Source organism: Nesoenas mayeri, assembly GCF_963082525.1.
Source record: "Nesoenas mayeri genome assembly, chromosome: 3".
Classification (NCBI taxonomy): Eukaryota; Metazoa; Chordata; class Aves; order Columbiformes; family Columbidae; genus Nesoenas; species Nesoenas mayeri.
Window position 1 is genome coordinate 30,541,681 of NC_137544.1, and position 23,920 is coordinate 30,565,600.

Below are 23,920 nucleotides of genomic sequence, written 5' to 3' on the forward strand. Positions count from 1 at the left end.
TATTACAGCTCCACTTTGAATTATTTTCCTGTTTCACTAACAGTAGCATTCCTAAGAAGTTCAATTCATTGGTTAGATGAGCAAATTTATAATAAATATTTCAGCTGGTGTGATTTGCATTTAATATTAATTCAATTCAATTTTTCTGGTTTTCAGTTCTTTCAAGATCATTCCAACAAATATGTACCAAAAGCTTTCATATTGTTTCTTCTCTTTTCCTCCTTTTTCATTAGAAAGTATTAATTTCTTAACCTTACTTTTGTCTACATTGTTCCATCAACATTCTTAATTGTGTAATAAAACTAATGAAACGTAGAATATTATAAAACTACCCAAATTGTTTCAAGAGTAGTAATAACTTAGTATTCACTAATTCAAATTCACATCTGCTCTAATTCCATTGATTTAAGGAGCTGGAACAGCCACAAGTTTGGCCTTGTACATTTTCAAAGGATATCCAAGCTTAGATTTGACTGCATTTTTTTTCTATTGTTTTCTATTTGCTTTTAACATATTTTCCTGATGAACCAAATAACTTGCTTTCTAACAGTGTACAACTTAGTAAGGCAGTATTTCATTTTAAAATAAATGGATAAAGAACTAGAAATTTTCAGTCAGAAACAATCCAGCTGTTCTGGAAAAGCATGTAGATAATCTAACGAGAAACAACCTTCACTTTTATGATAGAATGAGATGGTGGCTTGGCAACAGCATTCCTTGATACTACTTGGCAGATGACCGGTCTTGAGAAATTGGCACAGCATTTGACCTCCAGTAGAAAGGGGGTTGTCACTCATTTCTCGAGTGCCTCTTGTCAGCCATGCTCAGGACAGCAACTTACTTCTTTCTGGCAAACACCTGTCGAAAGTTCAGTCAAAGCTTCAGCTGTGGGATTTAAAGCAATGAATGGGGCAAAATATACTAACTCCGTATGCTTTTTACCACCTTAATAAACATATGGAGAATCAACTAGTGGGGAAAATAAAGGACATGTTGTCTTGAGGGATCTCAATAATTTTCCTGGCATAAGGGGTGGCATACATATATGCCCAGCCAGAAATATTATATTTGGGTTATATACACATCAAGTTCTGTTATTATTTGCCAGGTCCAGAATAGATCTATGGAGATAAAGAGAATAATCCAGCCTGATAACATTGAAGTATTGCCAAGTAAAGATGGAAAGTATTTTCCCAAGCTTATTTTAAGCTTACCAAAGGCATTTTTCTAGTTCATTTATTAATGTAGATCTTTAATTGGTGTAAACTGATGTGGATTCACTGAGTTCCTTTCACAACCCACAATCACCTTACACAAGATCATGGTTCTCACCATTTTCTTATGGAAAAAAAAATGCATTTATATGGAAAAAATACTGCACTTTTTATGGAAAGTCATCATTTGGTTTATCAAAATGGAAACCACTGGCGTTCAATGTTGGTTTGGGCAGTATGTTAAAAAGATTGTGAGTGCTGGGTTCGTCAATAAAAAGGAGTTCTGTTGGTTGAAGTAACTGGGAAAAAAATGAAGTGTTACCTATCTTTACCACGTTGACTGCTTTCCAGCTGGGAATAGGTAAAGCACCTTTCCTGTCACATCTCAGTCAGCTATGGTTATTCCTGGTTCTGACAGCAGAAAGAGAAGGAATAGCAAAAGTCTTTATTTAGTTGACTCTGGAAGTTGAATGCATGCTGTATGTAAAAGAAAATTTAAATTCCAGGTTTTGCCCTTTAACTCTTCTGACAGGTGCCGAGGTACACTTGTCCATACAAAATGCTTTGAGCTTAATGCTTGTGTACTGTGTTTTATTAAAATGCAAAACAGGTCACTCGTTTTTTAGCACCAAATGATATTTATTTCATCAGATTCCATACATTTCAAGCCCTGTATTCAGACCTTCATATGGCAGGAATAAAATCACTCCGAATGTTAGTGGGCCGTTCAGATCATTACTGCAAATCCGACTATACAGTAGGCCCAGACTGATTTGATGCTTGGATACATTTTGCAGGTTTCTTTCACTATTAATGTTCTGTAATCGTACATACTTCATATTCCTCCTTTAAGTGTCCTATATTCTTTCTCAACTAAGTTTGGATACAATAGTCTTTTAACAGGTCTGAATAGAGGGATTTCACTTTGTGTGTCTATCCTAGCACGTGCTTATGTTTACTTCAGTGTACTGAGCAGTTTTGATCACTGGACATTTGGGGCCTTTTTTAGCTTAAATGAAATAAATAGAGTCTGCATGAAGTGAAGCCCCATAGCATTAACATTTAAAGCTAATAATGTAAAGTACAAAGTTTTGCAACAACATAGAGCATTCATCCTGAATAAGTCTACTTACTTTTTCTGCATGACGTCGTATTTAAAAGCTAAATTTCAGTAGCAACGTTTTTCGGTGACAATTCAATATTTTGTTCTTTTTGTGGGTGTTCTGTTTGTTTGCAGTCAGATGAGTGAGCCTCATAGCGGTTTGACGCTCAAATGTGCCAAGTGTGGAGTAGTTTCAACAACAGCTTTGTCAGCCACCACCGCCAGTAATGCCATGTTAGTCCTGATCATTTACATCTTCTTGTTACAAATCTTATACAGTGCATGTGAGACAATAGTTTGATGACAACTGTGTTTGCTAACACTGTATAGAGTGCTGAGCACATTTAAATACTTTTTAACAAAAAAAAAAAATTACAACTGTGTTGTTTAACTGAATATAGGATATTCTTTAGAACATAAAGTACCAACACTGTTACATTCTTGTCTGTGATTTTCAAGTTAACTTGATAAAGTGCCATCCTTAAATATGTTTTATTTTAATAGTGAACTTTTAATAATTTTTTACAATATTACAATTCTGCTTTTCTCTTTTTTTCAATAGGGCATCCCTTTGGAGTTCCTGTGTGGTGTTGCCACTTCTGGCCCTGACTTGGATGTCTGCAGTTCTGGCCATGACAGACAAAAGATCAATATTATTTCAGATACTTTTTGCAGTATTTGATTCATTACAAGGCTTTGTTATTGTCATGGTCCATTGTATTCTCCGAAGGGAGGTGAGGAATGGCTTCCCAGTTTTCTAAAGGGCTGTGTTCCTGTTAATCTCTCAACTGCTCTTTAATATGCTATACAGTTTGCTCTGCAGAAATATATTTCGTAGAAAGAGGAAAGTATTTTATGGTGAGACGTAGAGGGACAAGTGAAAGAGAGAGGAAGAATATCAGTTAATTCCAGGTGCAGGATGTCAGTTTCAGTATGAAACTGTACCCACTTAATTAAAGGTGGCTTTCAATCAGTCCCAAGTTCAGTTTATTTTTAAGTGTTAAGCTTTCCCAATATTATGAGTATAGGTAAGTGCTAACATAAATGCCCTTTCCTGAAGACTAGCTATAGACTTTTACTGTCTTTAAAACTGATTCAAACACAAAATGATTTCTGCTTAAACTGTCCCTGAAAGAGGATACAAGGAGGTGAGGTGTTCTGTTGGTGAAGATCTACCTTAGTAGTTCTGCAAACTCAACTACATACTTAAGCTATGGGGACAGTGAGGATGAAGACAGATGAATGCTTTGAGAACAGCAAGGAAAAGCTGATACCCCAGCCTGCCCTTCATAGCTCAGTGCCACCCACCACAGAATCCATCACCGCTGAAATCTGATGACAAAGCTACCGCACAAGTGCTCTTCAATCTGGCTCTTGTGACAGCTTCTCTAACCTGTCTAACCTGCTAACTAACCCTACATTTTTGTGGAGATGGATCGGTTTGAGAGCAGTAACACAACAGTTTTGATGACAGATCTGTAGTAGTGGGACCGTTTCTCAAAAATGAGCAGGGGGTGCTGGACAGGAGAGCAGTAACCTGGTACACTGACATACCTATGCACTAGCCATTTATCAGCCTCAGGATATTTACCACACCAATAAACTCAATTATACTGTCTAGCATGGTTCCTTCTGATTGGCAAGAAGTCTTCAAAAGCATTTCGGGATTAAAAAACAGGAAGATGTTTCAAGAAAAGTTTATTGTCAATGCTGAGGGAGGAATCTCACACAGTGGTTTCTCTTTCCACCATTCACACCCTTTAAACATTGCAACTTACTATATTGAAGAAAAAAAAATAAGAGTGACATAAGTTATTTCAGTCTTTCAGTAGTGTACCACTTTGCATGAACCTTATATCACTATCCTATGTATATATATATCCAGAGTAAGAGAAAATACTCAATATGAATCTATGTTACCTAGAACTGTCTTGCTATCGCCTTATATTCTACAGCATTTTCTTTCACCATATGATTTACGTCTGTGAAAGAGGGTATTCTCATTTGCACAACTGAAACCCATCATTTCATATGTTCTTTTACTAAAACAGTAAGACACTGCAACTATTTTCAGTAGAAAGAATGGCAGTTCCATACTGATTTTCCTGTCTATGAAATTTCTGTTTCCACTGAGATATATTAATTAGCCTGGAAAGGGCATACTACCTCCCACTTTTCCTGAGGAACCATTTCTATTTTAAACTATATGTATTTAGCTCAAGATTGCAGAAGAAATCTTAAAAAAAAAAAAAAAATAAAAGGCATATAAACAGCATTGTCTTTCACAGAATCATAGAATATCTGAAGTTGGAAGGGACCTATAAGAATCGAGTCCAACTCCCTGCTCCTTGCAGGACTACCTAAAACTAAACTATATGACTTAGAGTGTTGTCCAGATGCTCCTTGAGCTCTGACAGGCTTGCTGGAGTGGCCACTTCCCTGAGGAGCCTGTTACAGTGACTGGCAACCTTCTCAGTGAGAAAGCTTTTCCTAGTGATTGATCTGAACTTCCCCTGATGCAGTTCATTCCATTTCCTCATGTCCTTTGTGGGATGCAGAGCAGTTGCAACACATGCCTGCTTATCAGTCATTGATTTAATCAAAAAACAGGGCAAAATCCATGTGAAATTCTGAAAGTAGCATAGCATAGCACTGTATGAAATTAAGAAAAAAAAATGCAGCCATTAAAAAAAAAATATTTTGACTGCTTAAGATGAAACTGAATTGGCATCTTCCCACAATGCCCCAAGCCTTGAATTCAAGACAGGTTCCCTATTCTAATGACAGCTATTTGCTTCAAAGGCTTAATTCTCAGGGAATGCTTCGGTATTACTGAATATCTCATAGACATGTTCTTGTCTGACTGTACTCACACATAGGGCAGTGGTGATAGAGGTAGAATTAGTCTTTTCTATAAGTTAACTCAGTTTTCAAATTCATAGGGTACCTTGACTTGAATCACTTTTAACTCACTGGTTCTGGTGCAAGGAATACACAAAAATATCTGCTTCTAAAGATGTTTATACAGGAATTTAGAATCTTTTAACTGTTTGTGTGCAGACAATCAGCTAGTTATACTTTATTATATTTGCTGCTCTTTTACCAAATCTTATATATGTATGTCATCTAACTGTGAAGAATCATCACTTCATTTAACTGCTTAAAGGAGTTGTTCCCACAAGGCAGTCTTGGCACTTACACCTCCTGATTCTACCACTGAAATTTTAGAAGAAGGGCTTTTGATAAAACAGCTAATTAGTCTGTCTATGTGATATTTTAAAAAATGACCTCATGAGAAGATTTCCCAAAAAGGCCCAAGAAGCACCTTGGTTTGATAAGACCATCCCTTATCAAAAGGGGAAGGAGTTTTTTCTTCTGTTATGACAATTTAGGCAGAAATAAATGCACAGAGACAACTTATTCACTAATCAATAGGTTGTCTCTGGTTTTGATGATGATGATATTGCTGTTTGAACTGTATTTGACAGAACACATTGAATCTTCTTTAGTCCTCCAGATTTAAACTGTAAACTGGGCCTCTTTAGGAATTAACTTAGGGTTTTTTTGTTTGGTTTGGTTTTATACATGGGAAAATAAAATTAATAGGAAGTTCTTCAAGAACAGCAAAGAAGTAAAAGTTCATGCACCTGAAAAAAATTTTTGTTTCAAAAATGTGTGTAGTCTGCACTTACATGGACCAATTTGCAGGAGTAAAGACATAACTGCTTACTGCAACAAGTTCCTACACAGAGACAGAACTCCAGTAAGTTGTATTTCAATTCGGCTCTAGAGAGTCTGGCTTTCTAGCTCAAGAGACCCTTAGTGCCAAGACAGTGGTCATCATGCACAACGTGCGATGCAGTCTTTGCACAGCACAAGGTACCTCCCAGCTGAAAGAACAGCCTGTTACTTTCTGTTGTCTGCAAAAGCATTTTGTTCTGCCAGTGCCTGTCAAGGAAACCCAACGAACACATTTGTCACTCGTGATGACAGCTACAAAGCTATCTCAGTTATAGCCTATAGGATTGATCTAATATTTATAGCATGCCAACAAAGGCAAAACAATAATTCTATCTGTCTGGAAAAAAATTATGGGGTAGAATATATCACCATAAAATTCAAACAAAGAAGAGGACGGCCCTGCTTTACTTTGTTTTTATTGCCATTATATTACAAAAAGATACAGACTTTTGCAATTATGTATATAAACCCCTCATTTTTCCTCTTAGCTATATTGATATAAACATAAATGATGGAAACAATTCTACTTTCTCTAGTATACTGTATCAATGATCTTGTGTGACAAGGGCTGCATTAGGAAGCCAGGGAGGTTCACTGAATAAGACGTACAACTAGAAGAGAACTCATGATGTGTTATATGTTTCTGCCCTCCATCAATGTCTTTTGAAATACATTAAATCTTTCTATATTTCAGTTTCTTAACTTCTAAGACAAATATAATACTTCTTAAGCATAAGACATCTTATAGACCATTTCAACATTAGGAAAGAAAAATAGAAAGTAGGAGTTAGGTATTATTTTATGTTGCCTTCTTACTCCAGAGAGCCTACTATTTTTTTTTTTCTTTCTCTTCTTGCTGTTTAAATACCTAATTGGGCATTGGAAGATGGTGAGGCATGTGTCACAGAACAGAGCATGATAGAAGATGTCAGTTCTAGCATCAGAATGAACAGCTTTCCTGACCTACTTGAATATGAGATTGTCTAAAGCTAGTCTGAATCACATTGAGTATCTCCCATTAATGCTGGTGATGGAAGCAACCCTTGTGTTCTCCTTTTGCTGTGCTCTGCTGACTAGAGAGCATTTGGATTAAAATGCATCGTTGGTGTCTAAAGCTCACATTTCTGTATTGCAGGAGAAAAATAAAGAGTGCATGAGTAGGGAGAGGGTAAGTTATAAAAGCTTGGAGTTGGTTACTGTTGCTAAGGAAACCACTTCCCTGGTACCCGCACGTTCATCACATCTGTCTCTCTAGCTCTGCCTGGCTCTAAGAAAATCTTGTAACCTGATGTTAAAAGGGGGTGGAGGAAACAAGATTATATTTCAAAGTAAAATGTAGAGACAGCACAGTTTTTACATACTCAAGTTTGAAAAAGCATTTTACAAAAATAAGCTAGTATTTAGAAAGTTCAATCTTTTTGCTTCTGATTTATGTGAGGACACCTAGAAGTTTCAACATATGTCAATGTGATGGATACAGCTACATTTGACATTCTGTTAATATGTTCAAATCATATGCTGCTTGCACTTCAGAAACACTGTAAGAAACATGCACATTTAAGTGGATCCTGACATCAAGATTCAGTGCTTTGATATCAAAGCTAGTTCAAGTAGTTCTTAAGATCTCTGGAGCTATCTGAACTGGGGAAGCTTCATGAACACAGAGTCCCAAAAATGATGGCCACTGCATGTAGAGAGAGGTCACGTAGCAAGTTCTGAAGGAATAATGCTTTAGGGTCAAGCATCATGAGACTTGAGATGAGATTCAGCACAGCTGTGAGTACTTTGGAGGGAAAGGCTTTCATTTTTCTTTTTTTTGCCAAATTGCTATGCCAGTGCTTATCCAAGAGCATAAAAGTTTGAAGTGTGACCTGACATCAACACTGATAAAGTGAGAGAAGTCTTGGATTAAATTTGCAACAACTGCAAGATGCCAAATTAAATAAGCATCAAACACATGGAAAACCACAGCAAGTATAATGCTTAAAATCAGAGTCTGAGTCTCCATACTGGTCAACACACTTTACACTTCCCTACCACGTGAGAAATCTCAGTGTTTTGAAATCAATCCAAACCTTTCAACCTTACTTCATTCTTCTTTCTGCTCTATATTAGTCTTCCTCCACTCGCAGTGGTCACTTATCAAAACTGCAGAGCACTCTTAGTCATTTAAAGGTTGAGCACTTTCTAATTACAAAAATTGTTTTTTTCTATTTCATTTTGCCTTTTGTGAAAGTTCTTAAACAGCTTGCAGTAAAATATGATATGTTGGAAGGGGGATACCTTTTCATCAGCAACGATTAATGAATTATCCTGCTGTTCAGGAAATGTCCATGAGTAGAACATGATTTTCTTCCTTTTAATTATTTTGAATAAGACTTGAGGTAATTTATACAGATAATAAACGGAATGTAGATTTTTGGAGGCATTTTATTGAGAGTATTTTCGTATTCAAACAAGACATTATATTAGTTTTGGTTAGAGGTCACCCAAGTAAGTTCCTGGTTTCCAAGTGACACCTTGCAAGCAGGTGGCAAATATAGATATTTGAATTTCTGGAACAAAAAATCACGTTTTAAAACTTAGATTGTATTTCTATATTAGAATGCATCTGAGGACATATATAGAAGTGAAACAAATTGGGTTTTGCGTTTAAATAAATATTCCCTGTATACTTTTAAAATATGGGTAAAAATATTCCTTTCCATTCGAAAAGTTGCCATGCTCTCCCTAATATGGTATGTGTGAGAAAGTGTCAAAATGTATTTCCATTCTACTGTCAGCAAATAGGAACTGCATTTTTCTTTTGAATGTGCCTCTCTGTTGAACCACATATAGTAACTGTTAAGAACTGTCTTTCAAGAATCTTTATCAAGCAGAAGATACATTTTATTTTGCAATGGTTAGCAGTATATCTATTAATCCAGCTAATAGACCTGTAGCGAACTGAATGAGAAGACAAAGCCAAATGCTATCACCGAAGACAGATTTGGCTTGAGTACCATATCACCACTGACTACTGGTTAATTCTGCCTGTAGACAAATAAATTCTGTGGTCTTGGTGTGATAGACTGACAGACTTTGCAGGAGCCACAAAAAATAGCAAATGTATGAAATGGCAGAAATAAGCATTTATGTTTACTGCTTCTCATTTATTAAGTATGCTAAAGAAAATCAGGCATTGTATTCCTCACAGCTGTTGCACAAGAATCAGTATAAGATATTGTTTTCACAGGTTCAAGATGCATTCAGATGTCGACTGAGAAATTGCCAGGATCCAATCAACGCAGATTCTTCAAGTTCTTTTCCTAACGGACATGCTCAAATCATGGTTAGGTTATATTTTTTTCTTTGATTCTTAATTTGGTGTTGCTATCCAGAAGAAAAAAACTTACACTACTGTATATGACAAGTATGCGTAGCTGAAATATTAACACAATTTTTAAGCACAAGTCTGTTTGGGTCATTATCTACTTGCTTATATCTCTTAGCAAGTTTAAATTATTGGTGTGATCATTTAGTGGAGCAGAATTAGTATCTTCCAGCAGTGTTCTTTGTGACAAAAGATTCTTACATAGAAAATGAGAAAGTATCTGATAATGTATCATGACTTTTCCTACTTTTTGTGTAAAAAGCACTGATATGTTTGAAAATCTTCCCTTCATGAGGCCTTTAAAAATGTTCCTCTCAAAATAATTCAGACAAGTAGAAAGTGCTAAAGAGTCTAGAGCAGGGGTGTCCAACTCATTTTCACCGGGGTCACATCAGCCTCGCAGTTGCCTTCAAAGGGACTAATGTAATTTTAGGACTGTGTAAAAGTAGGAGTAGTTACATTTCTGCAGTCCTAAAATTATATTTGGCCCTTTGAAGGCAACTGCGAGGCTGATGTGACCCCGGTGAAAATGAGTTGGACACCCCTGCTCTAGAGGGAGAATCTAGTTAGTGGTGATAGCAAATGGCTTAGTATGCCATTAGATTCACTAATATTATTAGGTAGTATATTAAGACAAAATATTGGTCCCTTCACTTTCAATGACAGTTTGTCATTGACTATAATGGGGACAGGATCAATCCCTAAAAAAATGCAAGGCTCAGCAAGCAGATACCTTTCAAAAATGATTAATCAAAAAGGAATCTAATGTTTGGACTTCATAAGCAAAAAGTAGCTCAGTTTTATTAAACATTATTCGTGTAATAAACTTTTCATGGAAATAAAAACAGTTTAAATTACTTGAATTCTATAACAGGATAAACAGTTTTGCTTAACTGGGAAAAGCGTGCTTGTATTTTCAACTGTTAAAGTTTATTCTTAGCTCTTACAATTCGTTTTTGCCAAATTAAATAAATAATAGTTATTTTCAGGGAGTACGAACTTTACATCCTCACGTTAGTAGCAAGGATGGACAGAATGTTATATAACAAATGACCACTTTATTAAAAATCAGTGAAATTTCAGACAGGGTGGACTAATTGGAATACACTTATTAATAATAATTTGTATTGCTGGCTATCTTCCATACTTCTGTTTATAAAATGACTATGAAAAGCTTCCTTAAAGATGATCCTTCCATAAGATGTAGAAGTTACTCTTCCATATACATAAATAACCTATACACTGTGTCATTTTCTTAAAATTATATACTCTACTTCCACCTATTTTATTCTATTTTTTCTGGTCAGGCAGCATACTTTGAAAACCACCCAGTTATACTTTAGGAAAGTTTGTAAAGCTCTGCTGTTGTAAAACAATACACTTCACCTTCTCAGCAACAAGAAACCACTTTTAAGAGACTATGACTCTGTAAGTAGGACATTTTGGAAGTGCCAGTTGACAAAAAGGTATTGTGGTTTAGTTTTCAATTAATAATGCTTGTCCTGTTTCATTGTTTCTTGTTACAGACTGATTTTGAAAAGGACGTGGACATTGCTTGTCGGTCAGGTAAGAACACTGAGAGAACATTTAGCCAACAAAAAGATGTCTTGTACTAGTTCCTTGCAAAGTGAAAGCTAGAAAAATGTCAGAGTTCAATTGGTTGCAACGTATTTTTATAAATGTAAAGAAAAAAGTGATGCCATGGTACAAATACATTTATTTTGTTTTCTTACAAAAGCCTTTTACTAGAATTCAGCAGTTGGGAAGCAGCCAAAGGTATGATTGCCTATTAGAAGGAAAATGGGTTTAGAAAGAAGATCAGTCTTACACAGAAAATTTTCCTTGCCCTAGTACACAGCCAATGTTTATGTATATGAAGGATGCATCAATTGGTTTAGTTTTAAAGAGGGTAATTTTTTAGAGCTGTGAGTGAAATCAACAGTAGCTTAAGCAACATGGTATCAGGAAAATGAAATTTGATTCCACTTTAGTGGAACAGGTTTGGGTTTTTTTTGTGGTTGTTTGTTTGATTGTTTTTAATGTTTCAGTAATATGATCTTTAATGAGTCAGCTATGTTTGTTTCTGAATAATAATAATAACACCACATTTTAAGCATTTGACAACCTTGTTTAAATGAAGCACAACGTAAAATAAATGACCCTTTAAGCCCTACAGAAATTATTACATCTAGGAAATATTCCCAAAGGACAGTTTTACCTAGAGAGCCAATCCCACCAAGAATCACCCTCTGTTTTCAGTGAAGAGAGAAAGAAAGAAAGAAAGAAAGGGTGTCCTCTGAACAGGGTGGGTCAGGGCAGAAGCCTGACTCAGTTCTTCTGATCAGTCATGTGAAGGACATTCTCTCTTGGCTGGCTCTGTGAGCAGTCAAGAAGGCTGAGCTCATTAAGGTAAAGTCTGAGTTTCCAGTCACCCACCTTTAAAAAACTGACAGTTCAGTTTCTTGCAACATGGTAGTAATTGATTCATGTGGATTAGTTTTAATATACACATGTATTGTGCAGGGAGCAGGAAAGCACATTGTAGCACAAATGCATATGTGTCACCATCCAATGCAGACAGAAGTCCAGCATTGGTCCATGTAGCTCCTACCTCTGGCAAAGTGGGCTGCCTTACGAGCTGCTTGCTGGGGAACATGGCAGTGAACTGACAGGTTCCAGGGGATCTGGGTCATCAGAGCCCTCAGGCTGCCAAAAGGGATGTAAAAGTAGCACCTGAGATACTTCAAGTTGTCTTACTGTCTCAGCCCATGAGCTGGATTTCATTGTACAAACTCGCATTGGTATGAATTAAAATATTTTCCACTGGGACAAGAAAATCTTTGCACCCAGATGGAATAAGCCCAGTAATTGCTTGCTTTTTTTTTTTTCTTACTATCTATCCTTTTTCTTTCATTACAAATGTTGAATTATAGACTTATATTTATTTTTTAAGATCAGTAACTGCGATCGAATAGATGCTTTGCTTTTGAATGCATCCTTCAGTGCTTCTGGAAATTTTGTACAGGATTAATACTTTTTACATGTGGAGTTGACCAGAACAAAAAATTGTTGGATGTTGCTACAAGTTTGAACAGGAAGTCCTAGGCCCACACCAAAAGTAGATTGTGACTGTTTTGTGAGACATGTTTATATTCTTTATAACCTCTTCAGATGCAGCAAGATATGTCTTTCTGATACTAATGGAATTTCTTCCCAATGTAGTTACTTTTTTATCACTTTTATTTAAAATATAATTTAACACAGAAGAGTTTAAAAAGGTGAGGGAAAAGGAACACTGAGGAGATCAGAAACACACGTTCATAGTTATAATCTTATGGAAGGTCATTACAATGTATTGACAAAATGATTCTGCCTTACAATCTGTTTGACATTTTCCAGGAGGTCACGTGGAGTTAATAATGGGAGTAGAGATGTCATAGTGTACTTTTTTTGGAAAACCCTTAATCAAGTTCCACATGTCAGGCTTTTCCTTAAGCTGTAGGTCACCTAAGATCCGTGTAAGGCAGTAAGAATAAATGAAGGAGTCTTTTTAATTTATATAAATGACTGAGACTTAGTCAGAGAACTCTGTCAGCTATACACAGCAGATTAAGAGATGTTGATCTGAAAAAAAAAAAAAATGAAATAAAATAAAAAAGAGGAAAAAAGCCTTCCCCAAAGAAAATGTATAGAATACAAGTTGGAATGAATAGAAAAAGATTTAAGAAGATGCACTGGTAAAGGGAGTGCTGATACCTAAAGGCACAAGAAAAAGGAGTGTTAGGCAGACATGGTTTCATGTTGTAAGAATTCTGTTCTCTGACCGACAGTTCTGCATAAAGACATTGGACCTTGCAGAGCAGCTACTATAACAGGAACACTTTCTAGAATTTCACTAAACGACGAAGAGGAGGAAAAGGGACCAAACCCTGAAGGAATGAGCTATTCTACCTTGCCTGGAAACATCATCTCCAAAGTCATCATCCAGCAACCAACAGGTCTTCATATGCCTATGAGTATGAGTGAACTGGCCAATCAGTGCTTGAAAAAAGACAACAGTGAGTTGCGGAGGACTGTGTATTTATGCACTGATGATAATTTGAGAGGTGCGGATATGGACATAGTCCATCCTCAAGAACGGATGATAGAAAGCGACTATATAGTCATGCCCAGGGGCTCAGTAAATACCCAGCCATCATTGAAAGATGAGAGCAAGATGAATATAGGCATGGATACATTGCCTCATGAAAGGCTGTTGCACTACAAAGTTAATCCAGAGTTCAATATGAATCCCTCTATAATGGACCAATTTAATATTAATTTAGACCAGCATCTTCCCACCCAAGAACATATGCAGAATTTACCATTTGAGCCCCGCACAGCGGTGAAGAATTTCATTGCCTCAGAGCTGGATGACAATGCAGGATTATCAAGAAGTGAAACTGGATCCACAATATCAATGAGCTCTTTAGAGGTCAGTGGTGCATAAACAAATTTCATGCTCTGTTGTTCTAATTATATGATAAGACAATAAATTGCATCTTGTGTCTAAGGGGCGAAGCTAATGTTTTAATTCAGTATAAATTGTTGTTTGGGCTCATATGCTGCTGTTTGTATTTCTCTTATTGTCAGAAATGTTTGTACCTAGAAAACACAATTTAAGTTTCAGAGCCAGTCTGTATGAAACTGTACAGTTTAATTCCACACAACTGCAAAGGATTTTGTGACCTACCAGGTAAAGTGCACTGGAAAACACTGTGTTGCTATGAAAAGAAAAATTATTCCTGCAAGATACAAATGATAATCATTGACCCTACCTGCAAGAACATGCAGTTGAAAATATTTACCATTCTACTGCTGACAATCATATCTGTCAAGGATATGATAGGTCTGATTCTGCTCTCACTAGTGTAAATCTTGGGTTCTTCTATCCAGTAGTTCAGCATTTACTGATTTATTTTCTATACAAACTTGAATGTTGTCATGTGTGTGCAGGCGTACAAATCATGTGTGCATTATGTACAAGTGGACTGCATGTGGAATATCCCAGATTCCAGAGAGATTGCAAAAGTGAACTGAAAATCCCTTAAAAGTGATTCAGTTCATTGCTACAATCTATCTGTGAGATGTAAACATTATAAAAGCGAAAGATATTTACATCACTTCTTAAGACCTAAGTGTGCCATTCCTGTTGAGCCTTTATTTATGCAAAGCCACCAGTGATGTGGACTTGATTTCATACTTGGGACTCCTTAAGAATTGGAAGTGTATTTTACCAGCATTTCAAATGTCATGAAATGTAGCATTGGGTGAGAAAAAAAGATAAATGAGAAAAATATGGTACATATTCATCCTCTGAAAGAAGTTACAGAAGGAAGAAAATTCTACTCTATGTGTAAACTTCAAGCCATTAGCTATTACTCTACAATGTTTGGACCCGTCTGTGTAGGGAAGCAGTAATTTTACCTGATTTTTCAATTGTTAGACACTGAACTGTAGTCAATATTTCACAAATGGGGGGATACTGATGGATATTTCGTTTTAAATGGAGTTGAAGTTTTATGTGTGTATTGACTGGAGAGTTCAGGCATAGGAATAGAGCTTAGTTTCTTTTCAAGAGATGCCTTTACAAGTTTTGAAAGTGAAATATTTCCCTTTCTGTTTATATTGTGTGTGTACTTACATAAGTTTTTACAAGACATAATTTAACAAAAAATAATAGAAAATTCAAGTGTGGGGCTTTGCAAGTAATCAAATAGGATCGCTTTTTGTTCATTGTTAAAGTTAATATGCATAAACTTGGGACAAATTTTCAACAATATTTCTAAAAGACAGCACAAGTGCTTGCCCAGCTGGTGCTCAGACGGGCTCTTTCAAAGCAGGTGTGCATCTTTAAAGAAGTTACTGCCTTCCACTCTGATCCAGCCCAGTTAAGATTAGACATATTGGTGGGATATCTAGGGAAGGCTCATAATTCCTTCAGAAAAGATATACCTGCCAGCACACCATCCACTTCACCTGAGGTCTAAATTGCTCTCTGGTGATGCCTCTTTCTTTCCATTGGTGACAAAGGCCATCTAGGAGACCTAAAAAAAGAAGACTTTAGTTAAGCTGTAAAAATTTGGACAATATTTTATTTTCATTTTACACAGAGTCCTAAGTCCTGAGGCCACCTTGGAAAATGTGCCTGAAAATCTATGAGTATAATGTACTGCTCCTTTAATGTTCATTTTTTAACTGTATTTGTATCATATTTTAAGTTTACCCCTCAAATGGGATGTAGGTACCAAATCTGAATCACCATTCTGTATATTATTTTTATGCTCAGAAGAGACTACTAAGCATGTAGTAGAAAACATAGTAAAATACAGTAAAATATGGTAATAAATATTTAGTGTCTTCTAACTTGGTAAACGTACCAGGTTTAGAAAGATGTATTTTTGTTCAGAAAGCTGTAAACAGTTACATTATTAAACCTAACCAAACCTAGCATAATTCCATGTATTAGGGAAAAACAGATACTAGGGCAGATCAGAAATCAAAGGAACTTTTCTGGCTTTTGTGTCTGCCTTTGTGGTTCTCAACACTACTTGATTATATAGCATTATTTCATCTTTTGATAAGGATATGCTGCCATGAATTGAAGAACATGAAAAAAAATGTAGATAGAACATCAGAGTCTCAAACAGACCCAGATAAGCAGATCCAGCCAGATAAAGAATGTGATTGTGTTTTATGTAGGCAGTGTGTAAGAAGCAAGGGTTGAGGTAAAACCCAAAAAAGCTATACTTAGGACTGACTGGCTGGGTTAACTTTCATTGCTGCCATAAAAAAATAAAGGGAGGGCAAGGGTTTTTTTCAAAATATTTTTGATGTCCAATAGAATATAATTTTTTAAGATTTCAAGATTTTTCAAAGGACAAGGATTTGTCAGACATTATAGAGCAGCAAAACCCACAGCAGGATATTCAAGGTCATTCTGCCCATGTTTTTCCAGACAGAGCATGACTAGACCATCTCTGAAGGAGAAGATCCTGAGCAGTAGGAAGCCTCCTTCTCTCTCGGCTCATACTGCTGCTCCACCCAAAATCCAACATAAAACCACATGAATTCCTGCTCAACAGGGGCAGTTCCCTTTTCACTTTTCTGAAGAAATAGATATGTCCAAGGCAGGTGGCGGAAGCCTCTTTTTACATCTTCTGCACTGTACAGGGAGTTGGGTTCCTCCACTATTTTCTACTTTATGTTCCCAGGTGTTTTCTCTGGAATTAGCATATTACTATACTGCTTCTAAGTTCATGAAATAAATTCTTTTCTGTATTTTGCACATCCCAAGAGAAGATCAGCCCTTAGAGCAGCATGTATCTATTCAAATAATTTAAAAGTGTATATAGACATAAAGACGTAGCCAAATAAACAAAGCTATTTAAAGTGAAGGCTGAAATGTCAGGTTTTTTCATGTTGTTTTATTTAGACTTTATGTTCATTATGATCATATGGATGTTTTGGAACACAACTATAGTATCAGCACAAGAATGTGTATCATGACTTTTAACTCTGCAGGGAGGATCCATTATTTCCCCTTCTAATGGTAGGACCCCTACCATTAGATATCTAAAGGTAGGCATTTCCCCCTTCTGATATGGAAATAAAGCTTTTCACCTTCTGAGTCAATGTAGACAAATAGACACTTTTAGACCCCTTTTAGACTTGTGCTTCAGGATGAAGTAAATCACATGCCTTCAGTGCAGGTGTCTCTCTTCAGGTGCGATAGAGCAAGCCCGAATTCGTTCAGATAGAAACAGCAAAAATGTCATTGTCCTAAATTTAGTCAGTTCAATCCTACAATGTGACACAAACTTTCTTCTAATTTTTATATCTGCATATTTTTTCTGTTTGGTTGGGAAGAGTCAAATGCTTTATTATATATGGAAGAATTTCAGCTTTCGAAAGATAGTCTCAGAATGCCATACTATTTACATACAACTGTTGCCCTAATAAGTAAAAATTTAAGGATTTGCAGATTCCTGATGTGCAAGTCAGTGATTTTTTATTTTATTTGGTATGTACCCAACATTACTTATGTAGCCACTGGCAGGCATATAAGTACATCACAGAGTTTCTTAGGAGTAGTAATTGAAATCTGGCTAATCTCCTGCACATCCGTTATATGCATGGATTAAAACTGGCTTTGCTACCTTGGCATCAAAGTGGCTTGGAGTGTGCTCCTTCAGTTCAAAGTGTTTTGATTTTAATGAAGAAACCACTCTCGATACACTCTTTTGGAATACTTTTTGTTTTGAAAATGTACTCAGCGTGGTGAGCTCATTAAAATGAAATTACTTTGAAGTAGTACATTCCCAGCCACTTAGATGCAAGGAGAGGTTAGGAGGTTTAAATGCAGAGGAAGAAGCTGATCTGTGCAACATATATCCAGGAAAAGTAATTATTTTCATTGTCCAAAAAAAAAAAAAAAAGCAAGAGGGAGTAGATACCTGCTGCCTGACTATGCAAGGAGACTTGCGTTGTAAACTTTGTGGAAGAAGACTGACAGGTTCTTTCTATGCTACGGTTAGTGTAGTGTGAGAAGAAATGGAAAAGAGCTGAAAGGAAACAGAGACTTTTAACTGTTATAAGAGGAAGGATGTGCAAAGACAGGCAATAGAAACATTTATTAAAGGGAATAAAGAGCATCTGCTTTATAAGAACAGAAAGGAGATGACTTCTCAAAGCATTTGCCATGTAAAGGACCAGAATTCTCTTTCCCATCTCATGTCTTCTTTATGACTCATTTTCTGCTATGATATCTTTATGTGGATAAAGACATAAAGCCATTAGATGGGAAGCTGATTGTGTGATCAAAATAATCCTTCTGTATTCATTCATGACAGCTCTTAATACATACAAAGAAAGTCAACTGCAAAGCTCATTGGCCAAATAGCTGATGTAGGACACTGGGAAGAAAAACTGTTATAGCTGGGAAAATAAAGGGATATATTAAAGATAGTGAAGTGCAAAGAAAATCTTAAGGCAGAAATAAAGAGGAGAGAAAAGAAAGACAAGCATGCAGAAAAAAAGTAAAAGAAAGATGGCAGAAATGGAGTGGCAGCTTAAAATGAAAGTGTTAGGAAGAAGGAAATAAAAGCATCAGGAAAGGAGCAAGGTCTAAAATAAAACAAAAGAAAATAAGACAGAAAAAATGAGAGAGAACAGGAAAGGAGAGAAGAAATACATGGTTAAAACAGTCAATCTTGTCAATAAAGTACCAGAGCACCAGGCAGAACAAAAGCAAATGGTGTGAAGTCATTTTGATTTATGAGAAGCAAAAAGAGAGAGAGAACAAAAATGGAGAGACAAACACCAAAGTAATTTCCTCTTTATCATGTTTCCACATTGGATTTGTTTTCAGGCATTCTGTATCTCAGATTTCTCTCCCTCCCATTCCTCATTTCATTCTTCAATAAGCTGTGGAGACAGTTCTTGCGAATTTTGTGACTCTTAGTGAAATGAAGTCTGGCCCTATAACAACCTCTCTGTCTTTCACTTCAGTGAGTAGGTCTCTGATTCCTCTGACTTCAGAAATTGTTGCAGCTGATTTTCAGATTACCATACAGGAGCGGGATAGAATCAGGCAGAGTTGATTCTGGCAACTGAAGATGTAAAGAACTGAAATTGTAGTCAGTGTTATGAAGTGTAGCACATATGTCAGACTTTCTATTATAACCATCTACTTTAACTACATATGATCTTTAAGAAACATATTTTCAATTGCTTGTCCATTTAAGAAGTGCTCAGTTTCCCCTCAAAGCCTTCAGAAACACAAAACAAGTGGGTTTGGTTGGTTGAGTAAACACATCTGCAGGTTACCCTATTAAAAAGGGAGCAGCAAACTGAAATAATTTGCCGGAATAGTTTTAAATTGAGATCTCTGAAGTTATGTTTGTGTTGTGTGTTTATGTATTAAATTTGCTAGCGTATTTTAAAGACTTAAAATTCCCACATTAAAAAGCTAATCCAACTTTTCACAAAAATTTACTTCCTTTATGTCTAGATCATCTTATGAACATAATCTTCTATTCAGAAACTAAGGATGTTTTCAGTTATATACACACAAAAGACATTTTAAATCAATACTGTCTATCCCCTTTCCACTTTTGTATCTCTGAGGGCCAAAAAAGATTTTCCTTTAATTTTGTTCAGGGAAAAATCCTCCCCAGGCTAAGATCTTGTAAGTCAAATCTAGCCTCAGGGTGAATTGTAAACTGCTGATAATAAGGCTTTATATTAACAGAAGCATGGTTATAGCCCTCACTATAATATGGTATCTCTGGTTTCAATTATATTTTGCACAATGTAATGTATCTTCAGGAGTATCTCCTGTGATTAATCGGGTAGTAGTGTAACACAGACTAGAATAAGGGGAAAATCAGGCATTTGCCATTTTACAGAGATGGAGAGGGGTTTTATTAGTCATTTAGTAAGAGCAGCTCTTTCCTGGTGTCAACAGGTTAGCACATGCTGGTGTATGGAAATTATTTTTCAGTATTCGATTTTTGTCCCTCAGTGACCAGTGTTTAAGTTGCTTTGGAATTACAGAGTGAAGCTATACACGATTAGCGCAAAGTAAAATTGATTTAAAATAAATTACTACTGTGATCCTCTTTTCTCAGAGTTTCACTTTGGTCCTGGCATGAAAGATGGGTGCCATTTTTTTGCTGTCAAATGGATTTCATCAATTAAGATCAAAGAGCTATAGAGATCAGAGGTGGAAAAAACCTTGCCAGGTCATCTCTTCTATCACTCCAAGAATGTTTTCTACAGTGTATTTCTCTAATAGATAATCCAACTTCACTTTCAAGACTAGAGTTTAAAATAAACATGTTTGTGATAGATTCTTGTTGAGCCCTAGAAAAATCCCCACTGAGATAAACCTGTAGTATGAACTGTTTGTTCATAACGGGTGTGATCTAACAGCAGAATCGTAACAGTTATGGTTTTCTGACAATGGAACGGTTAAATATGTTAGTCTGTTAGATATGTCTTTTTACCATGTAAACAGTGATAGAGTTGCCTAGCTACAAAACCTAATAGTCCAGCTATGCCAAGAATATTTTCACTATGGTCAAGCAGACTTAAGCCAAACTACAAATGCTCCAATTTTATAAATCACAGTGTCTAGCAAACAACACATTTCTTCCTAAATTTTCCATGTTTTCACTTAGGATTCTCAGTCAAACAGTTCAATGATATCATATTTATTACTGAATTGTAGCTTAAAAACAGCTTTTTCAAAGCTGCTCCTGTAAACTTCACCTCATTATCTGCTGTACACGTTTCTTCTTTTGTAATGACTGAACCTTTACAGTGGTAGATGTGCTCTAATTGCACCTTGAAAATAGATCTTCCCTCATTAGAGATACGTAGATTTCTTCAGGTGCTGGTTCACTGTGGAACAATTAAGGTCTATGTCAAAGTTACACCTGTACCAAGGCCCCCTTAACATGAATGAGAAGTAAGAACTTAGCTACTTTAAAAATATGGGCATAATGTCCTCATATTTTTCTTACATCCAAGAACTTTGATGTTCCCATGTTTTCATGGTGCGCATTTTTGCAGAATTGTTTAATTTATTTCTAAATAGTCTATTTTAAGTGTGCTACATTAAATCAAGCCTTGCTGATTAAAGATAGCTTCTCCAAAGCTTGTTGTTGTTGTTTGGTTTAATTGTTTTATAGACGGTTCTTTTATACTGCCTCTGAGCTCTTCAGGCATCAGAGTGTGTCAACAGTGCTACAGTGATCTTCTTCATATTATTGTGGATCGAAGCATCAAAATTTTACTACAAAACCAGACAATATGTCACAAAGTGGCACTATCAAGAGCTCAGAAAATAAACATTTCCTGCTTTCTACAACTGAAACACTTGTAAAATTATTTCCTCCTGTTGAAAGAAAATATAAAAACTTACTAAAGCCTGCATGTTTGTTAAACAATATAAAAAAAAAAAGTCTTATATCAGTAACATTATTTATCTTCACTTAATGGGCTTAATTTGTATCCTGCTGCAGAAACTTGGTGATATTTGAAAAGGTTCATTCACCATGACTTAAAGCCCTCCTATCTTACCACAAAAATTAGGGTTAAATAGTAGCAGCAAGCCTTTTTCTTTACTTAGGGTACTTTTCCCTTCCTTTAACTCTTCTTGCTGAAGGAGAATGTATCTTTTCTTTCCATTTGCATGTCCTTTCACTCTTTTTTTCAGCTCTTCCAATCACTTTCTACATCACTTTAGTCTATTGCAAGTCATTCAATTTCCAGCCTTATGATAAAAAAAAGATATTTCTATATCTTCTTTATATATATTTCTTCTCTGATATAATTTGACTTTATAATTGTTTCTTTTTAGGATCTGTAAAAAATTCTATGCTAAACTACTTGTGATAGCAACCATATTCTGTTGCACTGTATACAAGTGATTACCGCACTAGTAAATCATTCTTGCTTTATATCAGATGCTTTGAATCAGATTTGTCATAAGTGTAAAATGAAACCATTGCTTTCTCCATCCAGATTGTCATTGCAAAGAAACAAGCTGAAGCTATGGAAAGCATAGATGGCTTCGGCTTGATTTTGCTGTCATTTATTCCATTAAAATCAATGGAGTTGTACCAATGTAAACTTGATGTAGGAAGGAATCAATTTCTGTATAGCTGTACAAATCTAAATCATAGATATGTATAGATAGCTGTGTAGAAAGTATAAATACGATGATAATTTGTAAATACCACAGAAAGTATAGAAACAGATTTATTTTATACACCAACAGGGTCAATTGCATGCAAAATAACATGCATGTTATGCATCCCAGTGAAATGCAGTCTGGTTTATTTCAGATAAAATAATTTGATACTGGTCTAAAAAACTGTATGCAAAGTCATGCCTTAATCTTAAATTATCAAGATAAAATCTACAACCTCTCACCAAATACCTAGTATATATCTAATAAAAAAAAAAGAATGTTATTTAGACTCGTTACTATGATTTAGTGAATAGTCCCCTTGTTAATACAACCTCTTTTTTCTTTCTTTTTTACTGCTTAATAGAGAAGAAAATCACGTTATTCGGACCTTGACTTTGAAGTAAGTTTTACTGAATTATTCCTGATTATTAAAAGTATTTTCCTATAAGTAAATGTGAAGTGTTCATTTTACCAGATTTTAGCCTTCTGACATAGTAGATGTCATAGGGTTGTTCAATTGATACTGGAACATGATGAGCAATACATTAAAACTACTTTGGTGCAACTTGTTTGTAAAATATTCTGAGATCAAATTGTCATGTTGCAATATTAACCATCATGGTTTCAGTTTTTTAATTCTCTGCCTCTTCATTTTCATCTGTTTTTGTTTGTTTGTTTGTTTTTATTTTGCTCGCTATCTATCTATTGAAAAAGCGTGACACTTCTGTAAGATAGGCTATATTGTTGTAGAAGGTTACTTTGTTCAGGAGGTTCTCAATAATTTGTTCTCTCTTTCTTCAATACTAATAACTGGCATATGAATTTCACATCCAAATAGTGATTATGAATGTGTCAAATTTTGAATGATGAAGCACTGGAGTTGTCAAATCTTATGGATCACATGCTATATAAAAAATCAAGTTCATGTAAGGTTGTTCACATTGAATATCCACAATTTCAGACTTAGACCCCATTGAATGAGTGTCGCAGGGTGGGGCATGTGCATCCACCACACTGAGAAGGTTTGTTTGTGTTAGTTAATGATTATTTTGTTCTGTCCCCTTCAGTATGATTAAGGCTGAGCTTTGTTTATTTGAGGTTTTTTTCTCTACTCTCGAAGCAATACAGCAGGTAGTTTTCAAGGGGATGTTAATAATTTATGGATTTGGGGTTTTTGCACAGATTGTCTGTCCATGAATGTTAATAGTGTGATATAATTCATTATCTGAGTCTCCAGACAAGTTGAACAATCATATTTGCAAGGAAGCTACAGATCTTGGGCTAAACTTTAACATACAGTGATCAGCATATATCAACTATAACTTTATAAATCACCCTCTGTGTATACAAACAAAAGCATGTTATATTATTATGTCAGCTGTAAGCACAGCACATGTACATTCAGATGTCAGATTCTGGTACACAGAGAAGAAAGAGGCAGAACTAGCCAAATGCATCCATAGCAGTGGTGAGAGAAGCCTCACAATGAGAGAAGGGTTTGCTTTGGTGACTTGCGTTTGCTGAAATGCTGACCTTCTGTGTCCGATTGGGGTTTCTTGGTGATGTAACATCATGCCTTCATCCCCTATATCATTTTCCCCCAGAGGGTATAGTTACCTTAAGCAGTCATGTAATTTCTCAAATGATGCACCAGGCAAGGATTCACACAATAAGTTTAAAGAAGATAAAATGAAAATATTATCGTAAATATGCTTTAGGATAAATGTATAGAAAGGAAGAAGAAAAACATG

At 35.8% G+C, this 23,920-nt stretch overlaps 1 protein-coding gene across 1 annotated transcript in view; it reads left to right on the plus strand.

The window, feature by feature from the left end:
* The window catches only part of ADGRB3 (adhesion G protein-coupled receptor B3), a gene marked incomplete at its 5' end in the record, with an annotated part of 442,349 nt that overhangs the window by 410,184 nt on the left and 8,245 nt on the right, over positions 1–23,920 (plus strand). The window contains 6 exons of the mRNA XM_080341055.1: positions 2,452–2,550; positions 2,879–3,050; positions 9,293–9,388; positions 10,957–10,996; positions 13,261–13,904; positions 22,534–22,569. Of these exons, the coding sequence (XP_080197181.1) occupies positions 2,452–2,550; positions 2,879–3,050; positions 9,293–9,388; positions 10,957–10,996; positions 13,261–13,904; positions 22,534–22,569 (1,087 nt within the window). The remainder of the gene's footprint in view (positions 1–2,451; positions 2,551–2,878; positions 3,051–9,292; positions 9,389–10,956; positions 10,997–13,260; positions 13,905–22,533; positions 22,570–23,920) is intronic.